The sequence below is a fragment of the Oncorhynchus nerka genome, linkage group LG13 (genome assembly GCF_034236695.1).
Source record: "Oncorhynchus nerka isolate Pitt River linkage group LG13, Oner_Uvic_2.0, whole genome shotgun sequence".
NCBI classification, from domain to species: domain Eukaryota; kingdom Metazoa; phylum Chordata; class Actinopteri; order Salmoniformes; family Salmonidae; genus Oncorhynchus; species Oncorhynchus nerka.
In genome coordinates this window covers 7,661,954-7,675,117 of record NC_088408.1, presented here as the reverse complement: position 1 = coordinate 7,675,117, position 13,164 = coordinate 7,661,954, and the positions used below count along the sequence as shown (strand labels likewise).

Below are 13,164 nucleotides of genomic sequence, written 5' to 3'. Positions count from 1 at the left end.
TCAAATGAATAGCAGGTTGTCGTCATTTGGTTCTTAAAACTTGTCTGTTGCTAACAACGGTATATTAGAGCATTTCGTCACTTATAAAAGTAGTGCTCGTTCCAGTCTTATCAGTCAACAGATTTTATAAAAATAAAAAAATTTAACATTTAAATTGTGCTTCTTTACAGGATATATATTCCCTTTCTAGCATTGACATTATATCCACATAGTTTTGAGTTAAAATGTGAGTAATATTCTACGAGTTGCACACTATGAATACAGCTATTGTTGTCTGGTAGATTTGACTTCACAAAACGTATAACTTTCAAAGAGCTGTTACGGACAAAATACAGTATTGAATAGGTATTACCAATTGCAAAATTATTGATTTATTAATAAATACTATAGCCGATTTTCTAAATATAGTTTTATCATTTTTTTTTCTTTTTTTTTTTCTACTGTGTTATTGACTTGTTAATTGTTTACTCCATGTGTAACTCTGTGTTGTCTGTTCACACTGCTATGCTTTATCTTGGCCAGGTCGCAGTTGCAAATGAGAACTTGTTCTCAACTAGCCTACCTGGTTAAATAAAGGTGAAATAAAAATAAATAAAAAAATTAAAATTATATGTTGTTTTCTGGGGGAAATAACGTTACATTTTGCCATATTGTTGGTTTTCCATGAACAATATTGTTTTCCTTTAAGATTTCTGTAGAACTGTGTCTAATTTCTAAAACCGTTTGTTAAGATAAAGTACATTTGTCTTTATTTTGCATGAAGCATGAACCCAAGCCTTCTGGACCACAGCATGCATCATTTCCCCAGCAGCACCTACCCAGAAGACAGAGCAGAGCATCCTCCCTCCTTTCTACACGACAACACATACAACTCGTCCACCCCTCCATCCTCCTCTCGCTCAAGCGGAGGATCCCTTATCTCTATGCTCCTACAGAAAACCGTTGAGAGTGAACAGACCCTCCAGGAGAGCTCTGCTGCATATTACAACCCCGAGGCGCATATTTCCTTCTCTGCCTTGACGAGCCCTAGACTGGTGGATCATCACAGCAGCACTTCTTCCAAGAGCAGCAGCACCACCATGGAGCCTCTGTCTCCAGCCAGCCAGGCATCCACCGGGGCCAGCCCCAATGGAGCCGGGTGGAACCAGGACTGGACCCTGGAGCTGGGGGATAGACGTCAGGCAAAGCGTGCCAGAGTAGAGAACATCATCAGAGGCATAGCAGTCTCTCCTCCCAGTCCCAGTGTTCATTGTACACATGGAGAAACCACTCCTTCCAATGACCTTCAGAGTGAGACAATGGAAAACAAACAGGAGAGCAAAAGGAAACAGAGGGTGCCGCAGCACCAGGACCTCCTGAGGACGGGGGGCGCTAGCGGAAAGAGTACCGACGAAGGCCATAACCTGAAGAAGCAGCTTCAGACCATGCAGAGGCTCCTGGATCAACTCCAGGCCAGGTTCATCCAGATCTACGAGTATCAGACTGAGTCTCAGGAGGACGTCAGGGATGGGACGTTTTCAACAGGTGTGATGGAGGACGACCACCAAAGTACTTGGAACAAAGGATACCCGGAGACAGAGGTGTTTATGGACCCTTACAGTGAGTTTAACAATGGAGGGCCTTTAGATAGAGGTCATCTGGGGTGGAAGAATCACAAGCTAACTGACTACATCCACTCAAACCCAGACAAAGAAGACAAACTCCTAGCAGATATTCTCAAGTATGAGCTCTCCAGAGCCGTAAACTCAAGCGTTGACTCGATTTTCAAAAACATATCACATACATTATTCAAGCCACCACAGCTACACATCAAGGATGGGGGAATGGCAGAAACAGACGATGAGCCCGTGTTCCTCAGCTCTCATGAGCCAGCGTCATCATCCACCCACGTAGACAGCATGTCACGACTCCCCCCATGTTCCAAGAGTGGTATGGCCCAACAACTACCAGAGATTCAAACCGAGGCTCTATCTCTGGTTGTTCAAAAGCCTGCTTCAATGACTCGCCCATGTTCTCTAAACCTGACAGTGAAAAGGCCTCTCCATTTCCATCAGCCCTCACTCCTATACAACCACCCCACTGTTCTACAGGAAGACCACCAAGTACTGGATAACCTGAAACACAACGGTTTCCATCACGATACCTTCGGAGGGCTCCCGTGTAGACCTACTACCATGGGTCTACCTACCCCAGAGATGGTTGACTTATTGTGGGATCCGGTCAAAGTGAAGTCCAAGGTGACCTCCAGGCCACCCAGGAGTCCACAGGTTCACCACCCCACAGCCACAGGGCATAATATGCTTCTGGACAGTCTCGGTCTCCCTCACGTTAAGATGGAGTATGGTAGCTTTCAGAGTATGGTGAAGAGGACCTCATATGTGCTGAATGTATCCTTTGAAAATAGTATTTTATTTACATTTTTGTGTTTTACCACATTATTCAGACAGTAAGGAAAGGAGATGGGGAGACACAGGCAAGTAGGAGAAACAGAACCCCGGTCTCCGTCAGTGGTGGAAAAAAAGTACCCAATTGTCATATTTGAGTAAAAAGTATAGATACCTTTAATAGAAAGTTACTCAAGTAAAAGTGGAAGTCACCCAGTAAAATCCTACTTGAGTAAAAGTCTAAAAGTATTTGGTTCTAAATATCAAAAGTATAAATAATTTCAAATGACATGTATTAAGCAAAGCAGACAGTACCATTTTCTTGTTTTTAAAATGTACGGATAGCAATGAGCACTACAACATCATTTACAAAAGATGCATTTGTGTTTAGCAAGTCCGCCAGATCAGAGACAGTAGTGATGACCAGGGATGTTCTCTGTTTAGTGAGTCCTCCAGATCAGAGGCAGTAGGGATGACCAGGGATGTTCTCTGTTTAGTGAGTCCTCCAGATCAGAGGCAGTAGGGATGACCAGGGATGTTCTCTGTTTAGTGAGTCCTCCAGATCAGAGGCAGTAGGGATGGACCAGGGATGTTCTCTGTTTAGTGAGTCCTCCAGATCAGAGGCAGTAGGGATGACCAGGGATGTTCTCTTGATAAGTGCATGAATTGGACCATTTTCCTGTCCTGTCAAGCATTCCCAATGTAACAAATACTTTTGGGTGCCAGGGAAAATGTAGACAGTAAAAAAGGATTACATTTTCTTTAGGAATGTAGTGAAGTAAAAGTCGCCCCAAAATATAAATAGTAAAGTCAAGTACAGATTATTAAGTAGTACTTTAAAGTATTTTCTACACCACTGGTATCCGGTGGTGTAAAAAGTATTTGTGACGTGCCAGGAAGTGTTACCACGACACCACGGCTCTGCACCGATATTTTACTAAAGAATACTACTATATACTTTTCATTGATTTAGTAAATCTGTAATATGTTGTGGTCAACCATGACGATCTGTATTTTTCATTTCCACCAAATTATAGATTCTTTGGTTGGCTTTCTTTAGTGAGGCAATTGGCTTAACGGTAGGATGAGTCATATCCACAATACTGTGCCTAAGAAAGATTGCCTTTCTTTGAGGTTTTCGCTAAGTGTCTCATAATAACTTTTCTCTGCACCACATGGATAGTCTATAAACGGAAAAAAAAAAAATCAATTTAGTTTTCTTCTCTATCCGGGAGAACGATATCTATGAGGCTTGGGAGAGCATTAGTAGCTGTGGAAGGATGCACTTCAAGGAGAATTTACCCTTTGATCTTGCTATCTCTACTCCGAAAGGAAATTGCTTCTACTGTCTGAGTGTCGTCTAATGATTACAGGACAGAGAAAAACATTGATGTAAAAAATAATATCTGTCTTTGAAAGTAATTGTCGGGACTCAGGAACAGAAGCTTGTTTTCAAACGGTATAAATATTGAAGTAGGTAGTGTAGAAACACAGTGAAACCTATTGACGTTAAAAGAAAAAAGAGTAGACATGATTTTCTTTAGGAATACTATGTATTTTCTCCCGTTCATATTATTCAGGGAATATTCTAGTGAGAACACATGGAGCCATCACCGTAGCTGTTCACAAGATGGCGTCATGAGGTCACCTAATGAAGATAGACGAGGCTGTTTTGTAAATCTGTTTGTTCACTATTGGTTGGAATGACTTGAGTAGTGTATCTGTTTATCTCCATAACCTGACCTGTAGGAGGGTCTGACCACACACCATCTGTTTATCTCCATAACCTGACCTGTAGGAGGGTCTGACCACACACACCATCTGTATCTGTTTAGCTCCATAACCTGACCTGTAGGAGGGTCTGACCACACACCATCTGTATCCGTTTAGCTACATAACCTGACCTGTAGGAGGGTCTGACCACACACCATCTGTATCTGTTTATCTCTATAACCTGACCAGTAGGAGGGTCTGACCACACACCATCTGTATCTGTTTATCCCCATAACCTGACCTGTAGGAGGGTCTGACCATACACCATCTGTTTATCTCCATAACCTGACCTGTAGGAGGGTCTGACCACACACCATCTGTATCTGTTTAGCTCTATAACCTGACCTGTAGGAGGGTCTGACCACACACCATCCGTATCTGTTTATCTCTATAACCTGACCTGTAGGAGGGTCTGACCACACACCATCTGTATCTGTTTATCTCCATAACCTGACCTGTAGGAGGGTCTGACCACACACCATCTGTTTATCTCCATAACCTGACCTGTAGGAGGGTCTGACCACACACCATCTGTTTATTTCCATAACCTGACCTGTAGGAGGGTCTGACCACACACACCATCTGTATCTGTTTATCTCTATAACCTGACCTGTAGGAGGGTCTGACCACACACCATCTGTATCTGTTTATCTCTATAACCTGACCAGTAGGAGGGTCTGACCACACACCATCTAAATGTGTTAAGCTCCATAACCTGAATATACAGTACCTGTCAAAAGTTTGGACACACCTACTCATTCCAGGGTTTTCTTTCTCTTTTGTACATTGAAATAACACATATGGAGTCATGTAGTAACCAAAAAAAGTGTTAAACAAATCTTAGATTTGAGGTTCTTCAAAGTAGCCACCCTTTGCCTTGATGACAGCTTTGCACACTCTTGGTATTCTCTCAACCAGCTTCATGAGGTCGTCACCTGGAATGCATTTGAATTAACAGGTGTGCCTTGTTAAAAAGTACATTTGTGGAATTTCTTTCCTTCTTGATGCATTTGAGCCAATCAGTTGTGTTGTGACAAGGTATGGGTGGTATACAGAAGATTACCAAATAGGGTTAAATACCTAGTCCATTTTATGGCACAAGCAGCTCAAATAAGCAAAGAGAAACGACAGTCCATCATTACTTTAAGAGATGAAGGTCAGTCAATCCATAAAATTTAAAGAACTTTGAAAGTTTCTTCAATTGCAGTCGCAACAACCATCAAGCCCTATGATGAAACTAGCTCTCATGAGGACTTCCACAGGAAAGGAAGACCCAGAGTTACCTCTGCTGCAGTTGATACATTCATTAAAGTTAACTGCACCTCAGATTGCAGCCCAAATAAATGCTTCACAGAGTTCAAGTAACAGATACATCTCAACATCAACTGTTCAGAGGAGACTGCGTGAATCAGTCCTTCATGGTCGAATTGTTGCAAAGAAACCACTACTAATGGACACCAATAAGAAGAAGAGACTTGGTTGGGCCAAGAAACATGAGCAATGGACAATAGACCGGTGGAAATCTGTCCTTTGGTCTGAGGAGTCCAAATGGGAGATTTTTGGTTCCAACTGCTGTTTCTGTGAGACGCAGAGTAGGTGAACGGATGATATCTGCATGTGTGGTTCCCCCCGTAAAGCATGGAGGTGGTGGTGTGACGGTGTTTTGCTGGTGACACTGTCAGTGATTAATTTAGAATTCAAGGCACACTTAACCAGCATGGCTACCACAGCATTCTGCAGTGATATGCCATCCATCTGGTTTGCGCTTAGTGGGACTATCATTTGTTTTTCAACAGGACAATGACCCAACACACCTCCAGGCTGTGTAAGGGCTATTTGACCAAGAAGCAGAGTGATGGAGTGCTGCATCCGATAACCTGGCCTCCACAATCACCCAACCTTAACCCAATTGAGATGGTTTCGGATGAGTTGGACCGCAGAGTGAAGGAAAAGCAGCCAACAAGTGCTCAGCATATGTGGGAACTCCATCAATACGGTTGGAAAAGCATTCCAGGTGAAACTGGTTGAGAGAATGCCAAAAGTGTGCAAAGCTGTCATCAAGGCAAAGGGTGGCTACTTTGAAGAATCTCAAATATAACGTATTTGAATTTGTTTCACACTTTTTTGGTTACTACATGATTCCATACATGTTATTTCAGTGTTGATGTCTTCACTATTATCCTACTATGTAGAAAATAGTTTTAAAAAATAAAGAAAAACCCTGGAATGAGTAAGTGTCTCCAAACTTTTGACTGGTAGGTGGGTCTGACCACACAACATCTAAATTTGTTAGCTCCATAACCTGACCTGTAGGAGGGTCTGACCACACACCACCTGAAGAAAGCCAAGTTGATGTTCTTCTATACTCGCTACCCTAGCTCCAACGTGCTCACAGCCTTTTCTCCGATATCCAGGTAATGAAATACACGACATGGCCAAAAGTATGTGGACACCTGCTCGTCCAACATCTCATTCCAAAATCATGGCCATTAATATGGAGTTGCCCCCCCCCCCCCCTTGCTGCTATAACAGCCTCCACTCTTCTGAAAAGGCTTTCCACTAGGATGTTGGAACATTGTTCTGGCTTGCAGTCGGCGTTCCAATTCATCCCAAAGGTGTTCAATGGGGTTGAGGTCACGGCTCTGTGCAGGCCAGTCAAGTTCTTCCACATCGATCTCATGGCATAGCCATGCTGAAACGGGAATGGGCCTTCCCCAAACTGTTGCCACAAAGTTGTAAGCACAGATTCGTCTACAATGTCATTGTATGCTGTAGCGTTAAAGATTTCCCTTCACTGGAACTAATGGGCCTACCTCGAACCATGAAAAACAGCCCCAGACCATTATTCCTCCTCCACCAAACTTTACAGTTGGCACTATGAATTGGGGCAGGTAGCGTTCTCCTGGCATTCGCCAAACCCAGATACGTCCGTCGGACTGCCAGATGGTGAAGTGTCTGGTGATCTTAGGCTTGCGTGTGGCTGCTCGGCCATGGAAACCCGATTCACGAAGCTCCCGATGTTGCTTCCAGAGGCGGTTTGGAACTCGGTAGTGAGTGCTGCAACCGAGGACATGAGCAACATGCTTCAGCACTCGGTGATCCTGTTCTGTGAGCTTGTGTGGTCTACCACTTCGTGGCTGATCCGTTGTTGCTCCTAGACTTTTCCACTTCACATTAACAGCACTTACAGTTGACCGGGGGCGGCTCTAGCAGGGCAGAAATTTGACAAACTGACTTGTCGGAAAGCTGGCATCCAATGAAAGTGCCAACTTGAAAATCACTGAGCTCTTCAGTACGGATGATGATGAACTGACATTTATTTTTTTAGAAAGGTGGCATCCTATGACGGTGCCACGTTGAAAGTCACTGAGCTCTTCAGTAAGGCCATTCTACTGACAATGTTTGTCTATGGAGATTGCATGGCTATGTGCTCGATTTTTATACACCTGTCAGCTTCGGGTGTGGCTGAAATAACCGATTCCACTAATTTGAAGGGGTGTCCACATGTTTTTGTATATATAGTGTATACAGATTTAAATGTGTTATAAATGGCTTGTTATATATCGAGAGATATGAATGAATGACCTTTACCAGTGTTACAAGTCCTGGTAGAGCGAATACCTGAAATGTTGAGATAGAATCCCCTAATTGAAAACAATCACTGCACACATAACTGTGGGCAATTTGCTTTATTCAAAATAGTTCATACATGATTTATTGACATATTTACAAAGAAAGCAGAAACAGTTGGATGAACAAAATTCTCACACATACTAAAAACAACTAAATTAAACCTACATCCAAGTGAAATAACCCAGACATAACTATCACTCATTTTAAAATAACTTATAATGTACTTACCCAAATTGTTTTGTTTCTTTGTGTTCCCATACAGCTCACTCGGTGTATCATGTCCCAGCTGATTAAATGGTTCAGTAACTTCAGAGAGTTCTACTATATTCAGATGGAGAAGTTTGCCCGCCAGGCCCGAGTGAAGGGAGTTAACAGTGTGAGGGATGTAGCAGTGAGCAGAGACTCGGAGCTCTTCAGAGCCCTCAACATGCATTACAACAAGGCCAATGACTTTCAGGTACTGTAAATCTCCGTATTCGTTAAATAAAAATCGTACGACCATCCTGATCTCACGAGCCTACATTCTGTTTCGCTAATTGCGGATTCAATTGATTGTGCTGCTCATGACTTCATCCCTTACGTCTCCATTGTGTTCAGCTGGATTCCTGTACAGACAGTCAATCTGATCCAAAGATAAGATGGTATGCACAATACATGGTTTATATGTGGTCAGCATGTACAACAGGTATGTTCATGGAAGTCTAAGCAAATCTGTACATGTCTACAAAGATCAATTCAAGTATGGTGAGTTGAAAACAAACAAAATGCTTTAAATATGGGTCAAAGGTCAATAGGCCAGACAGATATAAAACCTGATAGTTCAGAGGGGTGGAATTGATTCCATTTGATGTTGGTTATTCTGTCTGATGTCATAATGGAGAATAGAATATGAGTTTTATTCATCCATCAACAGAATCAACTGTTTATTCTACTCTGAACTATTTTTGAGGTTTAAATGCCTTGTTCAAGGGAACAACGGCAGGAGATTTTAAACCTGTTGCCAATTCCTTTTGACTTCTTTCCCTGGACCTGGATTCAAACCAGCCTGCTGCCGGCCTGCTTACTTACCCAAGCATTGTGATCTTGCCAAACGACATCACAAACAACTTTACAAACGACTACAAATGACAAGACAAAGAAAAGAGTGACAGTTCAAAAGCACGTATAACTTACCATCAACACGTCTGCCAGCCAGGTGACAAAATTACTTTGTATATCAGAAAATGTGCCATGTTACCAAGCATGACAGTGTCAAAGGCTTTTTTTTAGTACACTAAAACTGAAACTAAAAATAATCCTTAAAAGAAAAAACTATTTCATTAAACTAAAGTAAAATAATTAAAGAAACGTGTTTGAAAAACTAAAACTATTATCTTTAAAAACAACCAAAATAAAAACCAACATGAATATGTTCAGTTTTAGTCTTTTTTTTTTGAGGGGGGTCAAAGGTTCAAGGGTCAAAATCAAAGGGCTTTTCAAACTATTTTCTAATGTGGTTTTCAAGCTTGAGAATCCAAGAGGGTAAACACTTCCAGGAGAATGTGATGTTTCAAACAGACTTAACTTGTGCATCACTATGTATCACTAGAAAACAGGGAACAAATCCACTACTTTCTCTATCTAACACTTAAAACTAAATCATATAAAATCGAAATATAAATGTTTTTATAAAACTCAAACTACAGTCGTGGCCAAAAGTTTTGAGAATGACACAAGTATTAATTTCCACAAAGTTTGCTGCTTCAGTGTCTTTAGATATTTTTGTCAGATGTTATTATGGAATACTTAAATATAATTACAAGCATTTCACAAGTGTCAAAGGCTTTTATTGACAATTACATGAAGCTGATGCAAAGAGTCAATATTTGCAGTGTTGACCCTTCTTTTTCAAGACCCCGGCATGCTGTCAATTAACTTCTGGTCCACATCCTGACTGATGGCAGCCCATTCTTGCATAATCAATGCTTGGAGTTTGTCAGAATTTGTGGATTTTTGTTTGTCCACCTGCCTCTTGAGGATTGACCACAAGTTCTCAATGGGATTAAGGTCTGGGAAGTTTCCTGGCCATGGACCCAAAATATCAATGTTTTGTTCCCCGAGCCACTTTTGCCTTATGGCAAGATGCTCCATCATGCTGGAAAAGGCATTGTTCATCACCAAACTGTTCCTGGATGGTTGGGAGAAGTTGCTCTTGGAGGATGTGTTGGTACCATTCTTCCTTCATGGCTGTGTTCTTAGGCAAAATTATGAGTGAGCCCACTCCCTTGGCTGAGAAGCAACCCCACACATGTATGGTCTCAGGACACTTTACTGTTGGCATGACACAGGACTGATGGTAGCGCTCACCTTGTCTTCTCCGGACAAGCTTTTTTCCGGATGCCCCAAACAATCAAGAAAGGGGATTCATCAGAGAAAATGACTTTACCCCAGTCCTCAGCAGTCCAATCTCTGTACCTTTTGCAGAATATCAGTCTGTCCCTGATGTTTTTCCTGGAGAGAAGTGGCTTCTTTGCTGCCCTTCTTGACACCAGGCCATCCTCCAAAAGTCTTCGCCTCACTGTGTGTGCAGATGCACTCACACCTGCCTGCTGCCATTCCTGAGCAAGCTCTGTACTGGTGGTGCCCCGATTCCACAGCTGAATCAGCTTTAAGAGATGGTCCTGGCACTTGCTGGACTTTCTTGGGTGCCCTGAAGCCTTCTTCACAATAATTGAACCGCTCTCCTTGAAGTTCTTGATGATCCGATAAATGGTTGATTTAGGTGCAATCTTATTGGCAGCAATATCCTTGCCTGTGAAGCCCTTTTTGTGGAAGACAATGATGACGGCACGTGTTTCCTTGCAGGTAACCATGGTTGACAGAGGAAGAACAATGATTCCAAGCACCACCCTCATTTTGAAGCTTACAGTCTGTTATTCAAACTCAATCAGCATGACAGAGTGATCACAAGCCTTGTCCTCGTCAACACTCACACCTGTGTTAATGAGAGAATCACTGGCATGATGTCAGCTGGTCCTTATGTGGCAGGGCTGAAATGCAGTGGAAATGTTATTTGGGGATTCAGTTCATTTGCATGGCAAAGAGGGACTTTGCAATTAATCTGATCACTCTTCACAACATTCTGGAGTATATTAAAATTGCCATCATACAAACTGAGGCAGCAGACTTTGTGAAAATGTATATTTGTGTCATTCTCAAAACTTTTGGCCATGACTGTGCACTGAACACAAATATAAACATGTAAAACAAGTGTTGGTCCCATGTTTACTTAACGGAAATAAAATATTCCAGAAATGGTCCATATGCACAAAGTTTATTTCTCTCAAATTTCTTGCACAATTGGGTTTTCATCCCTGTTAGTGAGCATTTCTCCTTTGCCAAGATAATCCATCCACCTGACAGGTGTGGCATATCAAGAAGCTGATTAAACAGCATGATCATTACACAGGTGTACCTTGTGCTGGGGACAATAAAATGCCACTCTAAAATGTGCAGTTTGCCACAGATGTCTCAAGTTAAGGGAGCGTGCAATTGGCATGCCGACTGCAGGAATATCCCCCAGAGAATTGCATGTTCATTTCTCTACCATAAGCCTCCTCCAATGTCATTTTAGAGAATTTGGCAGTACGTCCAAACGGCCTCACAAATGCAGACCACGTGTAACCAGTCCAGCCAAGCACCTCCACATCCAGCTTCTTCACCTGCGGGATTGTCTGAGACTAGCCACTCGGACAGCTGATGAAAGAGTGGGTTTGCGCAACCAAAGAATTTCTGCACAAAATGTCAGAAACGTCTCCAGGAAGCTCATCTAGGTGCTTTTCATCCTCACCAGGGTCTTGACCTGACTGCAGTTTGGCGTCGTAACCAACGAAGGCAACGGGCATGCTGGAGAAGTGTGCTCTTCATGGATGAATCGGTTTCAACTGTACCGAGCAGATGGCAGACAGAGTGTGGCGTCTCGTGGGCGAGTGGTTTGCTGATGTCAACATTGTGAACAGAGTGCCCCATGGTGGCGGTGGGGTTATGGTATGGGGCAGGCATAAGCTACGAACAACGAACACAATTGCATTTTGTCGATGGCCACTATGAATGCACAGAGATACCGTGACGAGATCCTGAGGCTCATTGTAGTGCCATTCAACTGCCGCCATCACCTCATGTTTCAGCATGATAATGTACGGCCCCATGTCACAAGGATCTGTTACACAATTCCTGGAGGCTGAAACTGTCCCAGTTCTTCCATGGCCTGCATACTCAGACATGTCACCCATTGAGCATGTTTGGGATGCTCTGGATAGAGCAACTTCGCACCACCATTGAAGAGGAGTGGGACAACATTCCACAGTCAACAGCCTGATCAACTCTATGTGAAGGAGATGTGTCGCGCTGCATGAGGCAAATGCTGGTCACACCATATGACTGGTTGTCTGATCCACGCCACAATAGTTTTGTTAAGGTATCAGTGACCAACAGATGGACATGTGTATTCCCAGTCAATGTGAAATCCATAGATTAGGGCCAAATGAATGTCTTACTGTAACTCAGATGGCCATTCTTTGCCTCTATAGCTCTGTCTATACATTTGAGCGGTTACATTTCTCCACACCCATCTGTTTATTTTTATAATTTTTAAACCAAAATGGTGGCGGCTTGTTTTTGAATTGCAGATTGTCCATTTACATATACCTTACAGGTTGTGCCTTTAATCTACAGGTTCCTGACAGGTTCCTTGAAGTGGCTGAGATCACACTACAGGAGTTTTACATCTCCATCTCTCTGGCCAGAGACTCAGACCCATCCTGGAAGAAAGCCATCTATAAGGTCATCAGTAAACTGGACAGTGACGTACCGGCTGAATTCAAAGCTCCCCTCACACCATAGAAAGAGACAGACGGAGGCTGCCGTATTTAAAAACAAAGTGTATTTTCCTGCATGGGCCATGTATTGAATCGAAGCCATGCTAAAAGTACAACAGCAGGACAGGGTACCCGGTGTTTCAATATATGGTCAATGTGGAAGGTTCTGTAAATCGTTTTGGAAAAACAGTGTAAGATAAATAAGCATTGTTAACGCCATTTCCCATTCAGAGGTCCGTCGTGTGAAATGTGTGGCTGTAGAGTAGGCCTATGTCACAGCTGGGTTTTTATATTCACAGTAGGAGGATTGTAGAGCAAATTGCAATGTAGTTTCAATAAAATAAAAAATAAAACAATGTGTACAATTTTGATTGATATTGAGGCATGCGTTGCTGTAGAATCTATTATTAAAACCATGCTGGCGCATGTACATTATACACACAACTATAGAGAGAAGTGGATGCTAATATCAGTCAGTCACTCCACCTATCAGAGGGCTGAGTACTAACTTGCTGTAG

The 13,164-nt window shown here is 42.5% G+C and overlaps 1 protein-coding gene across 1 annotated transcript; it reads left to right on the top strand.

The window, feature by feature from the left end:
* The first annotated feature begins 764 nt into the window (after window positions 1-764).
* Window positions 765-12,955, top strand: LOC115140438 (prospero homeobox protein 1-like). The gene is given in 5 exon segments (XM_029678768.2): window positions 765-2,387; window positions 6,471-6,549; window positions 6,552-6,571; window positions 8,053-8,247; window positions 12,504-12,955. Coding segments are annotated over 5 exon segments (2,085 nt in total). The 3' UTR covers window positions 12,672-12,955.
* Window positions 12,956-13,164: the final 209 nt, after the last annotated feature.